This window comes from Carassius gibelio, chromosome A14 (genome assembly GCF_023724105.1).
Source record: "Carassius gibelio isolate Cgi1373 ecotype wild population from Czech Republic chromosome A14, carGib1.2-hapl.c, whole genome shotgun sequence".
Classification (NCBI taxonomy): Eukaryota; Metazoa; Chordata; class Actinopteri; order Cypriniformes; family Cyprinidae; genus Carassius; species Carassius gibelio.
This window is the reverse complement of record NC_068384.1, coordinates 22,302,625-22,328,005: the sequence shown is the minus strand read 5'-3', so window position 1 is coordinate 22,328,005 and position 25,381 is coordinate 22,302,625. Positions and strand designations below refer to the sequence as shown.

General features: G+C 40.3%; 2 protein-coding genes across 2 annotated transcripts; one reads left to right on the top strand and one right to left on the bottom strand.

The window, feature by feature from the left end:
- Window positions 1-2,010: 2,010 nt before the first annotated feature.
- LOC128026899 (adapter SH3BGRL) lies at window positions 2,011-21,142 on the bottom strand. Its single transcript, XM_052614171.1, has 4 exons — window positions 20,981-21,142; window positions 4,587-4,772; window positions 2,315-2,395; window positions 2,011-2,146 (listed from the first exon to the last, which is right to left on the bottom strand). Exons 1-4 carry the CDS (start codon window positions 21,023-21,025, stop codon window positions 2,111-2,113), a joined length of 348 nt encoding a protein of 115 aa, XP_052470131.1. The 5' UTR covers window positions 21,026-21,142; the 3' UTR covers window positions 2,011-2,110.
- Window positions 21,143-21,636: 494 nt separating this feature from the next.
- On the top strand, window positions 21,637-24,083 carry LOC128026901 (non-histone chromosomal protein HMG-14A). The gene is made up of 6 exons (XM_052614173.1): window positions 21,637-21,811; window positions 22,402-22,428; window positions 22,553-22,582; window positions 22,920-22,967; window positions 23,149-23,269; window positions 23,469-24,083. Exons 1-5 carry the CDS (start codon window positions 21,797-21,799, stop codon window positions 23,251-23,253), a joined length of 225 nt encoding a protein of 74 aa, XP_052470133.1. The 5' UTR covers window positions 21,637-21,796; the 3' UTR covers window positions 23,254-23,269; window positions 23,469-24,083.
- The last annotated feature ends 1,298 nt before the right edge of the window (window positions 24,084-25,381 follow it).

The following is a 25,381-nucleotide window of genomic DNA, read 5'->3' as shown; positions in this document are numbered from 1 at the left end:
GTGTAATTATGTTTATATGTTCATAGTTCTGCCTAAAGTGTACATACACTTTTACATAATTCATCTGTATAGTAGTTCATAGTACACCTATCTGTATATCATGCTAATAGTATTTAAAATCTGTAAATTATGTCCATAATACTTATCTGTGTAGTTATTGTACATATTGTAGACCTTGTATATTCTGTACTTACTGCTTATTGCACTTCTGGTTAGATGCTAACTACATTTCGTTGCCTTTTACCTTACATGTGCAGTGCCAATAAAGTTGAATCTAATCTAATCTAATCTAATCTAATGAGAAATAAGTGCTTGGTCATCAACCACACAGTGAATCTTTAAGTATCTAGTACATGTGTGTGATCTAAATGATTGTTTCTATGGTATTTCATGATGATAAATGAGTTCTGTGAACAAATGGGCCATCAAAGTCAAGGTTTCTATAGAATATGAAAGCACAATGTGAACACTGTTACACGTGTGACTGGTGTGAGTTTAGTGAAACATGATATCAATGATCTGATTCAGTGCCAAAGTGACTGTGAGGAAATTAATCTGATGTGATGGAGACAGATGACAGCTAACGGTCACATCAAACACCGCTATATTACAGTAAATTAAGCCATGTGATACTGTAAACACTGGTCTTATCATGGTAGAGACTGCTAGAGAAATGACTGGAATATGTTACATAATCTGATGTGAAATGCATGTTCAGCTGTAATGAAAGCATGAGCTCAGGATTTGAAAGAATGGCAAGTGGTTATCAGTTTGGATTTTTGAAAAATGTATACTAAAACTACAGTAGCAATAGGCAAATAGAAATAGAAAAATAACTATTACCACAAGAAGGATACTTGAGGCAAAACGTGCAGTATGAAATATACACATTAATCTTTTAGTAAAAATAAATGAAAAAGAAAACTATCAAAAAATAACTGAAAATAATATTTAAAAATACAAAAATGCAAACTATCATTGCCAACATTTCTTTAAGAAATTAACAAATTAAACAAATCATGAAAATGTATGGGTGTATTAAGGGACTTGAGTTAAGTAGCAGGGTTTCTGCAAGTTTTACGAAGGTAAATGTAAGAGTTTTTAAGACCTTTTTTGAAAGACTCAATTAAAGGAACATTTTAGAAAAAAATTAAGGGAGCATGTTCTCTAAATGTAAATATCGAAGGAGTTGGAAAATGACTTCCAACTGATCTTTAAATTCCTTTTTTATATATATATATATATATATATATATATATATATATATATATATATATATATATATATATGTGTGTGTGTGTGTGTGTGTGTGTATATATATAACTAAAATGGAAATAACTTTTACTGTACCTGACCACATATAAGTTTAACTGTATTCTGATCACAATGCACAAAAGTGATGTACTTCTGCAGTATTTTTGTCTTGTTTTCCAGTGCAAATGTATAAAAAAAAAAGTAAATTTATGATTTAATAAAAAGAGACAAATATCTGACATGGGCTCAGAAAAAAGAAAAAGAAAAAACACCTTCATTCAGAGCACAAACAAGATAATGAGCAAATTAAAGGATGTATAGATATTTGTATTGGAAAATAAGACATATTAACCTAGATATTCAATTATATTTTTCTATTTTAAATGATCTAGTTACTTTTATTATATTTTTTTGAAGAGCATGAAACATTTAACACCTTGACTTTATGAATGTAAAACTTTCTGCTCCAAATTAAAACCTTTCATAGCATTAATTTGTGAAAGGTAAAATTCAGATTCTTAAGACCTGCAGAAGCCCTGAATATATGTGCACGTATTAAATATGACTTGAACCGCAGACATAATCAAGAACATTTAAGCATAAACATAACAAAAACTGCATGCTTAAACATTACAACAACGATTTACTGTCAAATCTTGACAATTCAGATCAACTTTGCTCATCTATTATGCTTTGTTTTCAGTTTGAACAGTTCAATCAATAAGATGGACTCGTATGGACAAATAATTCGTCACATTCATCTCATCACATCATTTAATGGGTGCTAAGAAAAAAAGAACCAACAAGACAAACTCAATCATCAGAAAGTGCAGGAGTTCATCAGCTCTTCTCTAGATCACATCTGCATTTTCTTAGACAGGGCTTCTGCTTCCTGTGAAGAAACACAAAGAAACCCATCGATTTAGTTCAAATCTGCAGTGCGAAGAGCTAGACTAGAGCATGTGTGTTCAACATCAGACAGGACATTAGCACCACAGTCTCAGAGTAGACAGACACGGAACACGTGCGCTGCGAATAAAAGAGCCTTTATGACACCTACCTTTGAGCCTGGAGGCGCCGTCAAGCCCAGAAACGCATACACAGCATTGTCCTCGCGGGCACAGAAGAAAGCCTCGTAGTTCTGGAGTAAAAGAAAGCACTGCTCAGATCGTACAGTCTGTTTTGAGTCGGGTTGAATCAATCAATACACAAGGCACCAGTTAAAATGATATTGGTAAAAATACCTAATAATAAAAACAGAAGGAAATAGATTCCTTTTGATTGTTTTTAAAGTATTAGTGTCATGTCTATATCACTTGTTTTTAAACCTGAAAATATGCAGGTCCTTCTCAAAAAATTATTTTAGTATATTACATTAATATTACAGTAGCATATTTCATCCGACCAATAAAAGAAAATACTTGGTGGGGAATCCTTTTGCAGAAATGACTGCTTCAATGCGGTGTGGCATGGAGGCAATCCGCCTGTGGCACTGCTGAGGTGTTATGGAGGCCCAGGATGCTTCGATAGCGGCCTTAAGCTCATCCAGAGTGTTGGGTCTTGCGTCTCTCAACTTTCTCTTCACAATATCCCACAGATTCTCTATGGGGTTCAGGTCAGGAGAGTTGGCAGGCCAATTGAGCACAGTAATACCATGGTCAGTAAACCATTTACCAGTGGTTTTGGCACTGTGAGCAGGTGCCAGGTCGTGCTGAAAAACCAAGTCTTCATCTCCATAAAGCTTTTCAGCAGATGGAAGCATGAAGTGCTCCAAACTCTCCTGATAGCTAGCTGCATTGACCCTGCCCTTGATAAAACACAGTGGACCAACACCAGCAGCTGACATGGCACCCCAGACCATCACTGACTGTGGGTACTTGACACTGGACTTCAGGCATTTTGGGATTTCCTTTTCCCCAGTCTTCCTCCAGACTCTGGCACCTTGATTTCCGAATGACATGCAAAATTTGCTTTCATCCACAAAAAAGTACTTTGGACCACTGATCAACAGTCCAGTGTTGCTTCTCTGTAGCCCATTTCCTGCACACGCCTGTGCACGGTGGCTCTGGATGTTTCTACTCCAGACTCAGTCCACTGCTTCCGCAGGTCCCCCAAGGTCTGGAATCGGTCCTTCTCCACAATCTTCCTCAGGGTCCGCTCACCTCTTCTCGATGTGCAGTGTTTTTTGCCACACATTTTCCTTCCCACAGACTTCCCATGAGGTGCCTTGATACAGCACTCTGGGAACAGCCTATTCATTCAGAAATTTATTTCTGTGCCTTACCCTCTCGCTTGAGGGTGTCAATGATGGCCTTCTGGACAGCAGTCAGGTCGGCAGTCTTACCCATGATTGCGGTTTTGAGTAATGAACCAGGGAGTTTTTAAAAGCCTCAGGAATCTTTTGCAGGTGTTTAGAGTTAATTAGTTGATTCAGATGATTAGGTTAATAGCTCGTTTAGAGAACCTTTTCGTGATATGCTAATTTTTGAGATAGGAATTTTGGGTTTTCATGAGCTGTATGGCAAAATCATCAGTATTAAAACAATAAAAGACCTGAAATATTTCAGTTGGTGTGCAATGAATCTAAAATATATGAAAGTTAATTTTTATCATTAAATTATGGAAAATAATGAACTTTTATAACAATATGCTAATATTTTGAGAAGGACCTGTGATAAGGAATATTCTGTGTTAAAGTCTTTTTTAACAGTAGTATTTAATTTCAAAATACTACAGAAATTTAATCATCTAATGTAAAAACACTAAATCACTGTATTAATTAAAGTTACCCTTACGAAAGCTACTAATTCACTCAATTCAGTGTAACTTTCTCTCTTTTGAATATTATTAGATCAAAACTTGGGAACTAAAACAGACTGTTTCAGGCAGAGAGTACAAAGTGCTGCAGCAGAGATGTACAGTATGAGAGAAAGATGGTGATTTATAAACTCATGTAAATGTATTCAACCCCCCCCCCCTCCATTTTTTAAAAAAAATAGGAAATTGTAAAAGAGCTTAATAGAGCATATACTGCAGTAGTTATATATTAGTTATATATTAGGCTGCTGCCACTTTAGGACCTACTGCACAGATACAAAGTCATTGTGTTATTTCAGAAAAACAAAATATACCAGTCTAGTAATAAAGATTGATTTTACACTACCTTTATATCCTTTTAGAGAGCTTGAAAGTTAATATGGACAAAAACTGTTTAAATTCTTTAAAATATATGATTTTCTACTTTTTTATGTTTATTACTTAATATTCAATATTGTTTGCATCATGTAGTGTGAGCTACCACCCAGCACATAATATCTGTCATGAGTACAAACCCCACAGTATCTGTCCTCGTTGAAGATCTGAGGAGGTAAAGGGTTCCCTGTCGCCGGTCGGGAATCCTCAGGGACATGTTTTCGCATCCACTTCCTGTTGTCCTCATCAGCTGCAATGTCGCGTTCCTCAAACTCAATCTTATTGACCGCCAAGAAACTCATGACATCCTGCTGCTGTTTCTTGATCTGAGGGAAACAGAAGATTAAATCACACATTAAAATCAGTAGACAACGATGAAACCCGCCAAGCCTACGAAAGCTCGCCAGTATGGGGGGGTGGGCGCTCTGGCTATATAAGCAGGCATTTGCCACATGATTCTCAGATTACTTCGACTGCAATGAAGACTGAGTCGTGCTGCTACATAGCATGGCTAGCAACGCAGTACTCGTTCCCACATTTCAGGGAACTGAGGTTACATTAAGTAACTGAGTATGTTACCTTTCTATATTACACTCGTACTGCGTCTTGTTAGACGCATAAGGGAACACAGTACAATCACGGCGTGCTGATGTAGTGGAATGACTGAGATATCAAACTTCCATAAGCAATCCATTGCCATAGAGAAGTTAACAATAATCCAAGTCTAAGACGGGTTAAGATCCTTGAGGTCACACCCGGCCTGGTTAATCACTCCAAATTACTTCTGTCACTTTAACATCCACAGGCCGAGAGTTGATGGTGAGATGGGGAGCGTCTCTTATCCAACAGCTCTTGCAAAAATATCAACAGCAATAGTCTGAGGGTCTTTGCCATGGTTTAGACACCAAGCAGAGTAAAAAGACCACCTTAAAGCATAGAGGCATCACATAGACAGGGCTCTAGCCTCCAAAATTGTGTTCAAAACTTGCTCTGGGAGGCCGTCGTGCAGCCAGAGGTGCAAGGCCCATAGGTCAGGCCGAAATTGCCATACTGTCCAGTCTGCTTGAGAAAGGAGATTCCATCTCAGCAGGACAGTCCAAGGGGCTGCTAATCTACAGCTGAGTTAGCTCTGATAGCCTCAGCTGGTTCATCTAAAGAAAGGCCACAAGGAGAACCTTGTTTTTCTGTTCCCTTACTCACCTGATAACCTATGAGATCAGACTGATCGGGGGAAAAGCGGAAGGAGGTTGGGCCAATCGTGGGCCAACACATCCTTGGTTTTTTTAGAAATAAATTGGGCAGTGAGAGTTGGCTTATGATGCGAAGAGTTCTACCTTGTCCTTACATTTATTAATTTTTTACATTTATTCATTTAGCAGATGCTTTTATCCAAAGCGACTTACAGATGAAGACAGTGGAAGCAATAAAAAACAACAAAAAGAGCAATGATATATAAGTGCTATAACAAGTCTCAGTTAGGTTAATTAACACAGTACACGTAGCATGAGATTTTAAATAGTATAATAAATAAAAAGAAAACAGAATAAAAAAAAGAATAGAGCAAGCTAGTTAGAGGTATTTACACACACACACACACACATATATAATTGCATAGTAAATGAAAAGAAGATAGAATACAAAAAGATTAGAAAGGTAGTTCGAATTTTTAAGAATACAATTAGAATAGTGAGTGTTAGAGGGTCAAATAAAGATGGAAGAGATGTGTTTTAAGCCGATTCTTGAAGATGGCTAAGGACTCAGCTGCTTGGATTGAGTTGGGGAGGTCATTCCACAAGGAGGAACATTTAATTTAAAAGTCTGTAAAAGTGACTTTGTGCTTCTTTGGGCTGGCACAATCAAGCAACGTTCACTAGCAGAACGCAAGCTTCTAGTGGGCACATAAGTCTGAAGTAACAAATTTAGGTAAATGGGTACAGAGCCAGTGGTAGTTTTGTAGGCAAACATCAATGCCTTGAATTTTATGCGAGCAGCTATTGGAAGCCAGTGCAAATTGATAAACAGAGGTGTGACGTATTCTTTTTGGCTCATTAAAAATTAATCTTGCTGCCGCGTTCTGGATTAAATGTAAAGGTCTGGAAGACCTGCCAAGAGGGCATTGCAATAGTCCAGCCTGGACAGAACAAGAGCTTGAACAAGGAGTTGTGCAGCATGTTCCAAAAGAAAGGGCTTTATCTTTTTAACGTTGAATAAAGCAAATCTGCAGGATCAGACCGTTTTAGCAATGTGGTCTGAGAAAGTCAGCTGATCATTAATCATAACTCCAAGGCTTCTAGCTGTTTTTGAAGGAGTTATGGTTGAAGTACCTAAATTGATGGTGAAATTGTGATGGAATGATGGGTTTGCTGGAATCACAAGCAGTTCTGTCTTGGCAAGGTTGAGTTGAAGGTGATGGTCCATCATCCAAGAAGAAATGTCTGTTAGACAAGCTGAGATGCGAATAGCTACCGTCGGATCATCAGGATGGAATGAGAGGTAGAGTTGAGTGTCATTAGCATAGCAGTGGTATGAAAAGCCATGTTTCTGAATGACAGAACCTAATGATGCCATGTAGACAGAGAAGAAAAGTGGTCCAAGAACTGAGCCCTGAGGCACCCCAGTAGTTAGATGTTGAGACTTGGACACCTCACCTCTCCAAGATACTTTGAAGGACCTATCTGATAGGTAAGACTCAAACCATTGAAGTGTGGTTCCTGAGATGCCATATGCCAGTAGGGTTGATAGGAGGATCGGGTGATTAACCGTGTCAAAAGCAGCGGACAGATCAAGCAGGATAAGTACTGAAGATTTGGATTCCGCTCTTGTCAGTCTTAGAGCTTCAACAACTGAGAGCAGGGCCGTCTCAGTTGAATGTCCACTTCTGAAGCCAGATTGGTTGCTGTCAGGGAGATTTTTGTGTGTGAGAAATGTAGAGACTTGTTTGAACACAGCTCGTTCAAGTGTTTTGGCCTTGATGAAGATCTCCCAGATCTTCTAAAGCATTTGTGGATGGAGCGTCCACTCCCGAGGGCACATTGATAACATGATAACATTTCCGGTTCTTGGTTCAATTTGCCCGGTACATGTGCTGCCCTCAGCAAGCTCTGAAGAGACACTTTGAGAAGAAGCCTCCCTTGCGATTTATGTAGGACACCACGGACATGTTGTCCAATTCGTATTAGCAATAAAACTGTCCTTCTGCAAGCCATCCCCATGACCACGCCCTGTTCCATCCAACAGGAATTCGTCCCGGGGCCAGGGCTGTTATACAAGCCTGACTCACCCTGATGTACAGGCGTCCATGACGCCACATGTTGTATAGAACTTGTAGATATTAATTCTGCCTCTGACTGGGCCAGAAGAAGCCAACTGTCAAGGTAGTTGAGAATGCGGTTTCCCAGTTGTCTCTGAGGTAAGAGAGCCATGTCCATGTAATTTATAAAAGTGCAAGGGGCTTTTCATGAGGGTGTGATTCAGGTGTCTGAGATAAATTTTAGGGACAAGATAGTAGCGCCTGACTCGCTCTGAGCTGGGTGAACCATTTTTACGGCTCATAACACCAGCAAATTCATAATCTTTGTGAATCGCAAGTATTCAAGCAAATGCCAGTGGATAACATTGTTTTATGTCTCCAACACCCAGTTTGGTACTAGTGTGGACTCAGTGTGGGTGTGGCCTAGACGCATCCAATTTGAAGCTGTCAGTGATAATAATCATAGTTACAGCATTCTCTTTTAATCCGCCTATAAAGGAACAAGCCACATGTGTAACAGGAGTTTTGATGTTCTTTATGAGTAAATATTCTGGCAGATCAAAAATGCTGTGCACATTCACTGTATCAGATGAAGGGAGGGGCGGGGCCATCATTATTCAAGAAGGCAAGTCGCAAGCAAAGCAGAGCGAGACATATACTTTCGTAGTAAGAGCGCTCTGTCTCAGCAGCGCAGCATCACCGTGGACATGACCCAGGTGAGAGGTATGGTCAAATACAAAGCTGTCAGCAATGCAAATTTTTGACAACAGTCTGCTCCAAACCTCCCAGGAGGATTGAGCCGCTCGACAATAAGCGGTGGTGATCCTCACAGTGGCAGATCGAAGAGTTGCGTGGAGAGCGATGCAAAAGGGGGCCATGTCGACATTAAATCACTGCAGCCTGATTGATCATACCCTCTAGTTTTGTCATTTCTATCTCCGAGTAACTGGGAAGTGAGAAACACAAGAGTGGGGGAGGAAGGGCTCAGCAACCCACACACAAATGTGAAGCTGCCCGCACTTTGCTTTGATCTGTATGGGAGGATTAAGTTGTTCATATAACGAGGTGCACTGTTCCTCCTGTATTAAACACACTAGCAGATAAAGTATGCACTATATGCGTTGAGGATTTCTCAAGTCTGATTGTTCAATCTGCAAACTCGTTGTTGCTTCCTCAGATGGTAACTGGGAGGAAAGAATCCACAGGGCCACCTTCTGTAAACGAACAGGGGTAAACTGCTTTCATGATAAAAGCAGCCCACCTGTGAGCACAGCCATAGTGACACACACACAAACTTGAAGCTGCCAGTGGCAGCATCCGCTCCGATCTACTTAGGAGGATAGAGCCGCTCGAAGTAAGATGGGCATTGATCCTACATTTGAGACACGTATTGAAGTGCAGTGGGGAGCGCGAGTACATGGGCTTAGTTCCCAGGCTTTGCTGTTTTTCTCTCAAAGGCTCGCTGAGAGAGGAGAAATGTGAGAGCAGGGCTGTTAAGTGAAAAGCGGACCGTGAGTGGAGGGGAGCGAGACTCATGCTCGAGTAAGCATTCTGTCTCAGTAACCACATAGCTCACTTCCCACTTGCAATGGAGAGAGAGCACACAGGCACAATGCCCTCATGAGATCAGTCAGACCGATTGTTTATTCCCTGACTCTGCTCAGGTGGAGAAGAGCAAGAGTCTTGCTCGAGTGAGCATTTCATCTCAGTAAGCGCTTAGCTCCCTGCCCTTCTGGGGTGGATCCGAGTGCAACAGGGAAAGCGAGCACATGGGTACAATGCCGCCATCCGATTGCTCAGACTCGGTTGCTTAGCTCCCTGACTCCACTGTTTCTCTTTCCAAGGCTCACTGAGAGAGGAGAAACGGGAGAGCGGGGCTGCCTCCAGTGGAGAGATCAAAGAGTTTTAATGTTTTATGTGTTTAATGTTTAATGTGCATCTCAGAAAATGCTTTATTTAAAACCCCAACTGAATGGCACTTAAAAGCACTTAATTCATCTGTCAATTTTATTGTCATTGTTCAGAGTACGTGTACAGTCAGAGAAACAATGGGTAATAATTAAATTCTTATTTTTTGATGTATGCATTGAATTCTATGCATTTAAAAAGTACAAATATTTTTTTCTAAAAAAGGAAACTTAGTTGTTCATTTTAAGAGACCCAGGAGTCTTATTTTCTCTTACATAATTAATATTGCACTTTAATTAAGCAAAAACACATTTTATCCGATTACTCGATTAATCGATGGAATTTTTGGTATAATACTCGATTACTAAAATATTAAATAGATACAGCCCTATCTCAGAGATATCGTTGCTTGTCGTGACCCGTGTCTGAAGCATACATTGAAAAAACACCAACTTGTTGGCCGGCGGCAGCCTCCGACGTCACTACCGGTGCGACTATAAATAAGCACTGGGAGAGCATGTCATTATCTTCTTTGTCTGAAGCTTGCGTCCGAAGCATGGCAGGGAGCTAGAGGACGCAGTGTCTCATTCCCTACTCAGGGAACTATGGTTACATACGTAACCTGAGACAGTTCCCTTTCAAGGGAACTTCGAACTGCGTCCTCAAGGGGGCGCTTTGGGGAACAGTATACCCACGCCGCCACGCTGAGGGGAGTGCAGGCCGGAATCATGGCAAGCACTAAGTACCAACTGGGAATTGCGACGTTTAGACGGCTGTTTGTAACAGTACCCCTTACGGCCAAAAGGCCTAAGCTACATACCCAACTTAATTGTTAGGGCCTCGGCCCAGGGTAGAGCTAAGGGCTTGGAATCAGGAAAAATTCCTTTAAAGGGATACGGCTAAGAACCTAGCATTTCTACCAAGTCTTGCCTGTCACACAGGGGCAGAGCTGGGTAGATTACTTATGAATTGTAATAAGTTACTGATTACAGATTACATTAAAAAAATTGTAATCAGTAATATAATCTCTTAGATTACACATTTTTGGTAATGTAATCTGATTACATTTGTGCTAACCCTTATTTGATATCACATATATTCAGTTAGCCTAATCGTGTACTTATATATATATATATATATATATATATATATATATATTAAAATATATAAAAAATCAACAAAAAAAGCAACAATAGCTTATTTGTCAAGTGCAATATATGGACAGTTAATACTTAGAAAATACTAACACTAATTTACCTTGCTGTTAGAGTTTGCTAGTAGCACTGAAAAAAATAATTCACATCTTATGATTTTAAAGCATATTTACTTATAATTAAGTACATTTTGAAAACCAACATTGAAAAACATGAAATTCACAGCAATATCACTACTAGGTAAAATATTTAAATCTAAAAAAAGAAAAAAAAAAAAACTAAAAGTGAATAAGACTGTATCAATGAAAAAACATCAAACAATAGCTACACTGCGAACGTGAATTTTGAAAAAGACTAAACTCACTCAGCGATGACATTTCTATCAATCTAAAACCATTATAAGTGCAAAGTAAGAACTGGGAAAAGACAAATAATAACAACAATACAAAAATGAATATTAAAGAGGATGAAACTCACAGCAATAACATTGCTAATACAGGGCTCTACATTGAGCTTTTAAATCAATCAATCACTTGTCCGAGTAAAAAAGTATACTTGTACAGGAAAAAAAACATTTTTTTTTTTTTTTTTGGCACAAATGTAATTTATTCTGAAACGGTCTCATGAGTGCTCTATCAGGTATTACTTTAATAAGTATATTTTTGATATTTGCCTTAAATTGATTGCTGTTACACTTTAACTTTATAAAGGAAAATATTTTCCTAAACTGATTAAATGTAGATGTCTACATATACGATGAATTCTCACATGTGATCAATGCATTACGTTAGAATAAGATATTAGTTGTTATTATTATTAAAATGAAATCAGTATCAACAAACTCCATCTGTCCAAATGAATAAATTATGTTATTAGATTAATGTTTTACTTTTTTTTTGACATACAAAATATGAAATGTTGGAAAAATGCAATGATACTTTTAAATATGATATTAAACCACCAGTAGGGGTGAATGAGTCTTAATGAGGGAATCATTGATTCAACCGTTCATTCAAACAGCTGATTCATTCAATAAATGAAGGAGGTAACCGTTTTATAAATAATAATAAATAATATATAATTATTTATTGTTTTATAAATGGCTCACTGGATCATTGACCCATTTAAAAATGAATCATTTATTAACAAAAGACTGTTGCTCGGAGATGCGCGACTGTTCTGCTTTGGCTTTGCTTAGAATTATTTTTGTTTGAAATGAAGTTCTTATGTTCTTATAGTTTTGATTTCTCCGCGAGTCAGACAGACTGCACCAGCCTCAACCGAAGCGACCTTGATACTGTCAATAAATTATCTGTTATTAGTCACCATTTACACTGAAAGTAATAAAATCAGAATCATTCTCTTCAAAGTTTTGGTAATGCCCTGGTTATTTTTTTTTTGTTAAAATTTTGATCGGGTTACTTGTCCGGTCGGGAAAGTAAAATTCTCTTTCACTTGCCCCTTTACAAAATCCTCTTGTCCCGGACAAGCGTTAATGTCGAGCCCTGGTCAAATATTTCATCTCAAAACACTTGAAGTGCATAAGGTAGTAATAATGAAGAAATATCAACATTACAAAAATATATTAAAGGACATGAAATTCCCAGCAATAACTTTGGTAGGTCAAAGATTTCCATTGACAGCAAAGTAATCCATGGTAGGCAGAGTTTACACTGAATAGTGACATTTTGCCATGTCTTTTAAAAAAAAAATTAAATGATGTCTGAACATCCAGTGATTAAAGGCTGCGTTCCCCTCCATATTCCAATATTTTGCTAATTTCTTCTGAGCGTGATTCTGACACCCCTCCCCCTCTCCGCCGGAAAAACTCGAAAAATCATGAACGTATATAAGCGGCAGGTTTATTAGGAAAAATATAAACGTAAAAAAAAAAAAAAAAGAAACTTCAATGATTCATCAATGATTTGTGAACGACTTATTACCATAGTGTAAATAATATGTACTGTAATTATGTAATCCATAAAAAAGTAACTGTAGTCTGATTACGAGTATTTTAAAAAGTAGTTTACTCTAATTACAAGTACTTGAGTTTTGGAATCTGATTACGTAATCCAGATTACATGTAATCCATAACTACCCAGCTCTGCACAGGGGCTACCGCTAGCTTACACATAAGCTTGCTGAAAGAGCTGTCTCGACAGTTCTCTAGTAGCAACACCCTGTTCAGATAGGTATCCAAGGATACATAGGTGGAGTGGCGCCCAAGATGAACAGGGCTTTTACCAACTCAAGAAAGGGCATGAAGCAACCGCGCGAAGCCCTCACCATATAGGATTTTAGAAAGAACGCAGAATACTAGCGTGCGACTTACCACAGTGTTGTTTTCAGAAAGAGTGCAAAGACTTCACGTGCACACTTACCATAGCATGGATTTTCAAATACTGTTCTAAGGAGGGGCTCTCGTGGCACTCTGATAGAGCAGCTCATAGATGGAATGGTGCATCTCAAAACAGTATGATTGAGAGTCATCAACTTGATCAATGGAAACAATACTGGAGCGCTCTGGGGAAAAAACAGAGAACTCAGTCTCATATGAGAAGAGAACTCCGGGCTCAAAGTAGCGCGCTCATAGGTCCCCTTTTTTGGAAAAAGGGTAGCGCTGCTAAATTATCACGAGAATCACCCATATAGCCCCTCATGTTGAGGGAAGCGATGCCTGAGGTGTATAAACAAATACACACTGGCTGAATGGAGCCCAAGGAACCAAGGTCTAATCATCTCAAGAAAGGGAACGAAGCGGAGCGCGTAACCCTTATCGTAAAATATTTCAGAAAGTTTGCAGAATCTTGAATGCAAACTTACCACTTGTGGATTTTTAGAAAGTGCGCAAAGTGTTCACGTGCACACTGACCACCAAGTGGTTTTGAGAAAGTACACAAAGTTTAGCGCTGAATCTCACGGGAGAGACAAGCTCAGTTTTACAAACCTTGGGCGAGAGGAGCATCACCTGAGGCGCATATACAAGAAGACTTCTGTAACTGCCACCTCCACTTCCCGCTAAATGCGACAGCACCTCAAGCGGCCAGGAGACCTCTCGGGGTAACCTGGCTGGACATCCATTAAATTCCCTGCAGTGCTGTGCCAGGCCTGATGATCAAGGAGGCTCCCTCAGAAACCTGTGATCTCAGCCGCCTAATACCGGAACATGAAGCCAGATGACTGGTGCTGGCGAGTGTTTAGTAAACACTGTAACTGAGCACTGCAAAGGAAACTCACAGAGTTTATTAGTAGACATGTAACCACCAGCAATTAAATACACATATGTATATACAGAGAGGGTTACATTTACTGACCCACCCTCCTGTGCTGGAGCCCGGCTCAAGGGACGCCTCCTTTTAGTCCAGACCATCAGTCAGGTGGTGGCTATTAGGGATGAGCGTTTTCCGCAAATATCAAATTCGAATATTCGTTTATTTAAATTAAGTTTAATGAGACAGACGTTATTTTTCAGCAACATTTATTGTTTCCGTCATTTTTAACAAGCTTACACACAGTAAGCTTGAACATTACACATCGTGTTTTGTAGCTGAAAACCTTTAACAATGCGTGCAAACAAACAGAAGTACAGATTAAAAGCAAAAAAAAAGCGTAAAGCAGCCTGCAGCAATTAGGTTACTGTAGAACGTAGCATACACTTAACTTTTTTTAACTTTTAAACTGTCAGCAAATCTTTTTTGCTTTTTATTTTCTATTGTTTTACATGTTCATGTTAAGAAACACAGGCATGTAAACATGATCTGGGGAAAGTCGGCTCCTTAGTCTGTTAACAGTAAGGCCGGCCACGGAGAAAACGCGCTCTGACGGTACAGATGTGATCGGGACTCACAAATAACGGTGTGCTAAGCGAATTAGCTTTGTGAAGCGCTTCGTATTTTCATTTCACCACTGAATGGGATCCTCATCTGGTGGAATACATGACTCCTGTAAGAACTGTTCCCACTCGTCTCTGCTGGACTCTCTGTAATCATCACTGAAGAACTGTCTCAGCCTTTTCCGACGAGTGGGCATTGCATCCTCTTTATCGTTGGTGACGACGGCTGCATCCGCACTACTTGCATCAAGGAAAATGTTCTGATAATGTTCAAAAAAGGTTTTTTTTCTTACTTCTCTCATGTTTTCATCGAGAAACCTGAGATGTTTGTGCCAAGGGTCTAGGGCAGACGCAAGAAGAGGAGTTTTCACTGCATTCTCCAAGTTAGCTGTGTTTATTTGTTGCTTGAGAGATGGCGCAACAATGTTCTTAAATTCTGTCACTTTCTGTGATTCTCCACGGCATATTTGAAGTATTGTAGAAGGCCGCAGTTCTTAGGGGCTGTGCACATATAGCATGTTTTGCGCGCTCAAGTTCGCTATTTCCAATGTAGGCACGCGGTAGGCACACTCATAATGGAAGCGACGCGGTCGTGATGCGCACGCGGTGCAACGTGCCCATTTTTTTCCAGCCGCGACCGCACCGCATCGAGTTAAAAACATCTCAACTTTTCAGAATGCCGCAAGCGCACAGCAGGTTATGTGACAAGAACTAACCAATCAGCTTCCTCCTTTCCCGTAACAATGTTGAAAGCTCAGCTAAAATGAAGGAACAGCTGATCATAGCTGTATATGGATTGCCATTTTGAAATAAATTTAGTAGTAGAGCTACTGAAAGCGATTTTTTGTGCTGCAAATCCATTTATCCTTTGCTGAAATTTCTGCGTCTTCATGGAGAGAGTCATTGGCAGACGCCTCAGGAGAGCTTCTGCCCGAGCACTTTGGAGAAGGAGAAAGCGGCGTGCCTAGCGTCTTCCACACGTTTTTAGGCGCAATATGTGAACGGCCCCTTATTCATTGATTAATTATTTTTTGCTTGTATATCTCTTCAAGTATGCTGTGGAGAATCACAGAAAGTGACCAAATTAGGTTTTATTGTGAACTTTTTTTTTTTTTTTTTTTTTTTTTGCGAAATTCGAATATAATTTTTATTTATCGAATAATTAGAGCAGAATGAATATTTGAATGTTCGACTATCCGTGCACACCCCTAGTGGCTATGAACATTGAACCATAAAAACATTATAGGTCCAGCATAGGAGACTGTTATGTGAGAGGTTTCCACCTAATCTCTATCAGGTGGAGAGCTGGTGGTTACAGGGGAATTAGGAAGGGGAGAATAAAAGCAGAAGTTAACCGTCTGAAGTCGATTAACACATATACACGTTATGAGGCTATTTTCTCCTGATAACCTCTTAGACTCCAGAGGGTTAAAAATCTCCAAAGGGAATGAGTGGATACCTCGGTATCGCTCTGATTCGGATGAGAATGCTGCCTCGTCTAGATCATACCCCTTAGGTTCTGCTTACCTCCTCGTGACCCACGATTCCTCTAACCCCTGCCCGCAGGTGGGGGAGGAGTGCGATTTGCGTCACTAGCCTTCTGTGCCCATCTTTGATCCTCAGATCGAGACAGGCCAGGACACCTATGTTGGACACCTGGCCCTTCGTGGAACGAAGGATCTGAAAGTAGCAGAGTGCGCCTTCATCTCCCTGAACTTCTCAAATTGCCGTCACAACGGAAATACCGAAAAGTTCAGAAGGCGAAACCTGAGCATCGAGCAGAAAGCATTTTCTTTCCTCCCGATGTCTGCCAGGTTCATCCACAGATGTCTCTCCGCTGCCACCATGGCCGGAGACGGCCTGCTTGGTAGCATGGAGAGAGAGCCGTGGTGCGGCGCAGCTCAGCTACCTGATCAGAAAAAGGCCACTGCCTCTAACCAGGTCTCTTAGCAGATCAGTCTGATATGCTTGAAGCTCCAGCATTGTGTGTAATATAGCCACAGCCTGACCTGCTATTGCGTATGCCTTGCCATTTAAGCGAGATGATTTTCTGGCTTAGATGGCAAGGAGGGAGATTAAGAGAGGATGTTTCCCCTGCAGAAAGAAAAAAAAATTCCACAGATAAAAATTATTTATTAATTATTTATAAAACATTTTGCTCTTTTTACAGGGGGCATTCCCTCATAGCCGCTTTCGTGCATCACCTCGATGTTGGCAGATTACTTTCATGCCGAAACCGATGGATGCGAAAAGAAAACAGCATCTTTCATTTCTTTTTAATCTCTGTATGGAGATCATGCACAAATGAAAGGCTCACCTGAGCTGGAGGGTTCTGGTCAAAAGGTAATTTTCACTCAATAACCTCCAACAGCTATACATACGCAGGGCAGGAGAATTGAGAAGGCTCAGCTTCAGTTTCTCCATAATCCTCAAATGTCTCCTGCTTTTCCTGGGTAAAAACCCCACAGAGCACTAACCTCAGTATCCGAAAGTTCTAAAGATATCATCCTTCCGAGGCTCTCTCGTCCGCCGCCCTTTTTTTTTTTGTTTGTTACGACCGCAAAAGGTAAAGTCCCTCTTTAAACCATTCAGACAGATCCACCTGTATTCTCATGAGCTCATTCTCTTCCATGCCTCAGTACTGACAGATCTTGAACCATGGGAAGCAGATGGCTGCCCTTTTTTTCTCCCTTTTCTTTCAGAAGAGAGATGAACGAGAGCGGAGCTTTTTCTATTGAAAAAACGCTCACAATGCAAGCAGACTGACTCCTTAAAGACATCGCGTGCGTGCTCTTCACCCAAACAATGATGCAAAGATCGCATGTGTCATCGGGTGTCAAATAACGCAGTCTAAACGCTTGATAGTTGTCGCCATGATAAGCCGAGAAAGATCGCCCTTAACGGTTCATTCAGATGCATGCTTCAAACAAAACAGTCAGTGAAGATGAAGAAGATAATGACATGCTCTCCTGGTGCTTATTTATAGTCACGCCGGTAGTGACGTCGGAGGCTGTCGCCGGCCAACAAGTTGGTGTTTTTTCAATATATCCTTCAGACACAGGTCACGACGAGGTGTTCCCCAAAGTGCCCCCTAGAGGACGCAGTTCGAAGTTCCCTCGAAAGGGAACTGTGTCAACATAGACAGAAATCAGAAGATTTATTTGCAATGCCATCCATCCATCCATCATCTTCCACTTATCCGGGGCCGGGTCGCGGGGGCAACAGTCTAAGCAGAGACGCCCAGACTTCCCTCTCCCTTGCCACTTCTTCCAACTCTTCCGGGGGGACCCTGAGGTGTTCCCAGGCCAGCCGGGAGACATAGTCCCTCCAGTGTGTCCTAGGTCTTCCCCGGGGCCTCCTCCCGGTGAGACGTGCCTGGAACACCTCCCTGGGAAGGCGTCCAGGAGGCATCCGAAATAGATGCCCGAGCCACCTCTCGATGTGGAGGAGCAACGGATCTACTCTGATCTCCTCCCGAGTGACCGAGCTTCTCACCCTATCTCTAAGGGAGCGTCCAGCCACCCGACGGAGAAAGCTCATTTCGGCCGCCTGTATCTGGGATCTTGTACTTTCGGTCATGACCCACAGCACATGACCATAGGTGAGAGTAGGAACATAGATTGACTTCTTCACCACGACAGACCGGTACAGTGACCGCATTACTGCAGAAGCTGCACCGATCCGTCTGTCAATCTCACGTTCCATCCATCCCTCACTCGTGAACAAGACGCCAAGATGCCTGAACTCCTCCACTTGAGGCAGGAACTCTCCACAAACCTGAAGTGGGCAATCCACCCTTTTCCGACTGAGAACCATGGCCTTGGACTTGGAGGTGCTGATTCTCATCCGAATTCACACTCGGCTGCAAACCATCCCGGTGCACGCTGAAGGTCCTGGTCTGAGGAGGCCAACACGACAACATCATCCGCAAAAAGCAGCAACGAAATCGTATGGTCCCCAAACCGGACACTCTCCGGCCCTTGGCTGCGCCTAGAAATTCTGTCCATAAAAATTATGAACAGAACCGGTGACAAAGGGCAGCCCTGCCGGAGTCCAACATGCACCGGGAACAGGTCTGACTTACTGCCGGCAATGTGAACCAAGCTCTTGCTCCGGTCGTACAGGGAACGAACAGCCCTAAGTAGGGGGCCGCCGACCCCATACTCCCAGAGCACCCTCCACAGGATGTCACGAGGAACACGGTCGAATGCATTCTCTAAATCCACAAAACACATGTGGACTGGTTGGGCAAACTCCCATGAACCCTCCAGCACCCTGGAAAGGGTATAGAGCTGGTCCAGTGTTCTGGGACGAAGACCACACTGTTCCTCCTGAATCCGAGGTTCCACTATCGGCCGAATTCTCCTCTCCAGTACCCTGGCATAGACTTTCCCGGGGAGGCTGAGAACCACTTTATTTGCAATGGATTAAAAAAAGAGAGCAAGGACAATGTCTTCTCATTTCAGAAGAAAGCGACTTGAGCCCTGGTGGCTGAAGTATGGACAAATCAGGAGCGTCATTCAAATGTTACATAACTAACAGTATGTGGAGCACAACAGTATTCTCAAAGTCAATCCCTGGAGGGTCTGCGTAGTTTAGATCAGGGGTGGCATAAGGGGTGGGCTAAGGGGGCTGGAGCCCCGAATGTTTTCAGTATGTTTTTATTACCACCATGCCATCAATGAATTTTCATGCCCAATAAAGTAATTTATATTAGAACTTAAATAAATAAATAAATATCTCTCGACTCTCAGGTCAACAGTGTTTGTCAATTTACGCGTTGTCATTCACACCCGACGAAAACCGCCCACTGAGTCTAGTGCTTCTGACTGACATGGAAACTGAACAACCATCGATGAGCGTCTGTACGATCCAGCCAATGAAATGAGATCTTTTGGAGACAAGCGGTTTGTTGGTGTGTAGTATTTTACTAGATTAATTAATTTTGAAAATTAAAATGGACATTTCAAAATTCTTCAAAAAGAGGAAGTAAAACACCCCCAGGCAACACTTGAACGTAGTATCATAGTATTATATTTCTTTTTCGGTTTTAAATTGTGTCTGATTTAACGTTACATTTTGAACATCTAACAGTTAACGGTTGCGCAGCACAGTCTCTAGGACACACACACACACAGAGAGAGAGAGAGCGGTTATAATGTTTGGTTAGCACGGTATATGGCAGACTTTTCGTGTCAGGGCAACAATGCAATAAACAAGATAATAAAAAAAGACATATTTCGCTAAGGAAATGGTTCCAAACAAAGCATGTTGTTGTGCTCTGCAGCAACACACAGCGGTATTTACTGAATAAATTTGCTTGAGTAAATTATTCACTGACCCATTCATAAAAACAGTTGCTTTCTTTTTGTCTGAATGAATCATCCATTTCTAATGAATCCATTTATTAAATGACTGACCGACTCACTCATTAAGGCAGTGGCATACCGCCACCTAGTGGCAAAGTACCATTCAATTTTTTTTTTTCATAATTTCATATTTCTGTATTCCAAATTTTATATTTGATGGATTTTTCTGGGCTAAGCCCCGGATCTCCACTCACCCTAGAACCGGCCCTGATTAAGATTCAACCCTTCTTACACACACCTGATCCAACTAATCAAGTCTTTCGGGCTTATTTGAAAGCTACGTGGTATGTGTGTTGAAGCAGGGTTCGAACAGAACTCTGCTCCAGGAACTGAGTTTGACACCCCTGATCTAACTCACCAAATTAGGAAGAGTTTGAGCCAAATGAGCTGTTGGAGGAAGAGCTGTCTCTGCCGTTGCCATCAAAACCCTGCAAATACTGCGATTTAACTTTTCAACAGTTATGATGCAAATAAAAGGTATTCAGCTAAACTGAGTCTGTTCTTAAGCATTTCCCTGTCCAGGTGAATGCACCTGTTTGTTGTTTTTGGAGAAGTTTTGAGCAGAAGTGGTTATTTCCAGCAAACTGATGTCAGAGGAAGCGGTTACATTAACTGTCAACTTCAACACCATATTTAGAGTTCGCAGGGACTCACTGTTTATGTGAACAAAAGACTACTGTCGTCTCTAGCAGTAGTGCTGACACTGCATTTGTTAAAAAATGTTTGCAAACTACCTATAATAAAAACACAGCTAGCCTCTCCGCGATTATCATATTTTCTGCCAAAATCTCACAGTATTTAGTGTCACAGTTATTGTTGTTGCTACACTAAAGCTCTGGTAATTTGATATGCGTCAGCAAAGACGTCATAAAAATAATTAAAACAATTAAAACAAAGTCAATAATCTTGGACTCTTCTTGCACTGTCTGATTCTATAATGAGTTTGCTGCTGTAACAGTTTGTTGTTGTATTAAGTCGTTTTCCTAAGGATGTCTGGTCAAATCAGATCTGAATCTCTTACCGATGTCGATCCGGAGGAGGTCGCGATGTAAACTTTAATCACCATGATGCAGATTATCCTGGGGTCTCACGTTGACTCGGTGAGGATCTGAGCTGTGCCCCGTGTCTCAGTGTCTCAGTCTGTGAGTCTGTCCTCATTCTCCGCCTCTGAACTCTTCAACTCCTCCTGCTTCATCTCAAACACCGCGGAGAATCAAAGGCGTGCTTTTAATGACACGCAGCTCTCTCAAACAACTTCTAGCAATAAGTTACAGAGTGTGACTGTATGCACTCTAGAAATCGAGTTTCATTTATCGACATTACATGCAAGCGTTATCATAATGGACACTTTTCCTTCAGTTCACACTGGAGTATTGGTTAAAGCAGTTTCGAGAAACAACTGTGGCACTTGTGTATCTGTGTATTAATGGTTTCCAGAGATAATGCAGCTAGTTGAAATTGTTTTTACTTCGCCCCAGGTTGTGTGTGTGTGTGTGTGTGTTAATAATGTCATCTGCAGGCTTGCGAAAACAAACCCTAAAACCCGACTCGACTGCAGGGCGCCACCTTGAGTACAGAACTCGCAGAAACAAATCATCCCGTGACTAAACAACACAAAAAAAAACTGTCGACATTTCTAATAAATACCGGCTCTTCGTTCTCAGCGCTGATTGGTCTAACTAGCCATCAGTCAGGCTTAAGCCACTCCCATCGCTGTGATGCTCCTCCGTGTTTAATAATACTGAGTTAAGTGTGAGCCAAGCAACTATATTCCGAGATCTCTTCTAAAGCAGCTATTTTTCTCATCGTGTTTCGCAGAATCTTTTAGGAGCCCAACATGCCTAAAAGCAAGGTACCCGCGCGCACACGCACTCCTGCATCAGGGAGGCGTTGTTCTGAACTGAGTCATATTCGTGTGGTTTATTTATTCACTGCATATGCAATGTCTAGATCTGCACACATTGAAAATATTTAACACTGCAATCCACGCCGCATGTTTATCATCTCGTACAGTTAAGCGCAGTGTGTGTGATTGCGCGCTTAAGTTTGTTTTGTGCTTTCATCGCTAGATTAGTCAGCCATGCTGTGCACGAAGAAACGCTCACAAAACCAACCACGAAACACCCACTCCTACGAAATATGACCTGTGCAGTGTTAAAGACTTAACTGATTGAGAACACGGTCACATGGACAATAAGAGTGTTAATATGTTTTAGTCTTTGTTCTCGTGAGCAGATATGTGTAGTGGTGCTCATGTGCCGACAGATGGCGCTGTTAGATCCTCCTCTCACATATCACACAGGGGTTGGTTGTGCTATTAATAAAGGATGGTTGAGTTGAACTGAACTCAACTGAGTTTACTTGAACATACCACTGGGCTCCTATATATATGTATAAACACACACAAATGAAATCAGTTTTTGTTTTCTTCTTTATTCACAGAAAACAGACAGGGATGCAAAGGATGAGGTAAAATATTTTCATATGTAAACTGCTAAAATGACACTTGATAACTTTGTGTTTTTTATTGAAATAGTTCCCCTTTGGTTACAGTTGTGGTCATTTTTTATACTTTTATGTGTCACTTTTTCAGCCTCAGAGGAGATCTGCTCGTTTATCGACAGTACGTATAATGACATTTTTAGATTGTGTGCGCGTGTGTGTGTGTGTGAGAGAGAGAGAGAATGAGTGAGTAAGTGTTTGTGTGTTTATAAAAAGGTTGCTAAATAGACTGGTTACAGAAATTATCTGAAATTCACCATCTAAAAGTCTATATATATATATATATATATATATATATATATATACACACCTCACAATGTATAATGTTCATGATTATTATATATTTTTTTTATGATTCCCATTTTGTCTCTTCTGGCTTTGTTTCAAATCAGTGGAACAATGTCTTAATATATACATAGATCAAGTATATTTTTATCTCAGTTGTTTTTCATTCATAGAGACCAGCTCCTGTGAAGGCCGGACCCAAACCAAAAAAGACAGCTAAGGTAAAATCTGATATCTAACAAACCATAAATAAAACTTTTACATCAGAACAGTGTTAGTTAGTTAATTTTTCTAGGTGAGTCCATTTTTTTTCTTTGTTACAGCATTCAAAGTACTGTTATCAAGAGTTTACACATGCAAATATTCTTACACACTGCTGCCAATGATTCACTTCCTCTGCAGAAAGACAAAGCAGCCACTGTCAAAAAGGAGGATAAAAAGAGCAAGGTGAAGGCCAAGGAGAGCTCCGAGTCTACAGCCAATGAGGAGAACCACTCTGAGAACTGAGGCCAAGAACAATGCAGTGTGTTATTATCAGACTTTATACAGAAACACTAGAGTCACGCAAATTCTTTAATAAGCTCATTTTACTTTTCACTTTTTGTTGACCATAAGGAATAAAATAATTGAATCACTGTTACATTGGGATATTCTTCATATCTTTTGACATGGGAAAAATCATAAAAATTCTTAATGATTTCTTTCTCTCAACCCATCCTCAGGTAACAGACTCAAAAAGAAACGAAGGAAGCCGAGTCGGAGTCAACACTGCCGTCGCAGCTCATCACTCCTAGTGTTGTGTCATTGTCAACCTCCAATGCAGAGAACAGAAATATTTTTATCAGTGGTTTTAAAAGTATCAGCATTGATTTTTAGCACAAACTGAAGCTAAATGCTGAGCACCTTGTAGATTTGCAGTGATTGTTTCTGTGAGAATGCCACACTTAAGGTATTTTTAAATGCCATTTATTGTTACTGATAACTTATTTGGTCTAGCTAGAAAAATCATGCATCATCAAGTTTTCATAAAACATGGCTGAGGGAAATTGACTTTTTGTTTAGTAATGTGTCCTAGATTTTAGTGTATTATTCATAAGAGTTTGGGGGGGGGGGGGGTCACAACCTGTAAGCAGAAATTTGAGAGAACTAATATATTTCAGAGTACCTTGCAAAAATTTCAATCTAAAAGTTAAAAATGGCAGCTTATTAAATATGTTTTCATGCAAATTGTAATTTTTTTACCATGTGATTCTGACATGTTGATGTCTGCAGGTTATGATGTACACTCTCTGATGTTGCGGTGTCTGCTAATAAAGAAAATAGTGGAATTTTCCACACTTTTGCCTCTTCCTATTTTAGATTCTTTTTAAAAAGGAACACTTTAGCTTATTCACAGTATCCTCCAGAGTTAGATAAGTCCATACATACCTTTTACATTTCTGTGCGTTCTATAAGTGTTATTTGACCCACCCACCGCTAGCCTAGCTTAGCGCAAAGACTGAATGTAAATGGATACTGGTAGCATAGTAATCCCAATAAGTGACAAAATAATGCAAACATTTTCCTATTAACATGTTGTGATCTGTATAGTCACAGTGTGTACAAATAACAAGGCTATATGAGACAGAGACCATTTTTAATCATATAAATACTGGGAACTATATTCTCACTAGGTGTAGGAGCACAGCTAACATTACTTGGGCGGAGTGGCTACTTGGGCGGAGTGATTAGTGCAGCACACGAGACGCGCTGTTGATGGTTCCATAAACAAAACAAGTGACTAGCTAGACGTGACTCGTGATCATGGCTGACTTTGAGGAATTGTCAGACTGTGTACTGTGTATCAAACCAAGACCCAGAAGCATAGCTGAGCTTGAGGAACATTCACCAAACTTCACAAAGAAGATTCTGTCTTTAAAATAAGATTAAAAGTGTTTCATCTCATACCAACACTTCTGTAACTTGAGCAATATGAATGTTATGGTTCACTGTGTCAAAAGCAGAACTAAGAGCTAAAAGAACAAGAACTATGGGGTAACCAGTGTCAGTAGTCACAAACACATCATTAAAAAAGATTACCAACTCAGTCTTTGTAGAATGAATTATATTTTCAAAATCTAGAATGTAATACTTCAAATATGTTATCCAGTAAACTTTAACAAAGCCTGGAGCTGGAGACTGACACAGACCAAACTAGACACACCTGAACAGAATGACACAGACACAAACAGGCCGTTTCTCAATACCAAGAACACAATGTTCGGACTTGGGTCCTTGGTAGTTCGAACTTTGCAAGTCCAACTCGGCAGTGTGAACTACTGAGGTCACAAGTCCGGAAATCCTGCAAATGGAACAGCAGTGTACTTGGTAACTTCAGTCAGCTCGCCTTGGCCACTCTGGTTATCTTCACTGTATGCATTTATAATACAACGAAATATGATATCAAAAACACTGCCTCTTTTCGTTTTCATTTAAACATATTAATAGCCACAAAAAAATGTAGTTCAGGCAAGGAAATAATAATAATAATAATAATAATATGTGTGTGTGTATATATATATACATATATATATATACATATATATATATATATATATATATATATATATATATATATATATATATATATATATAT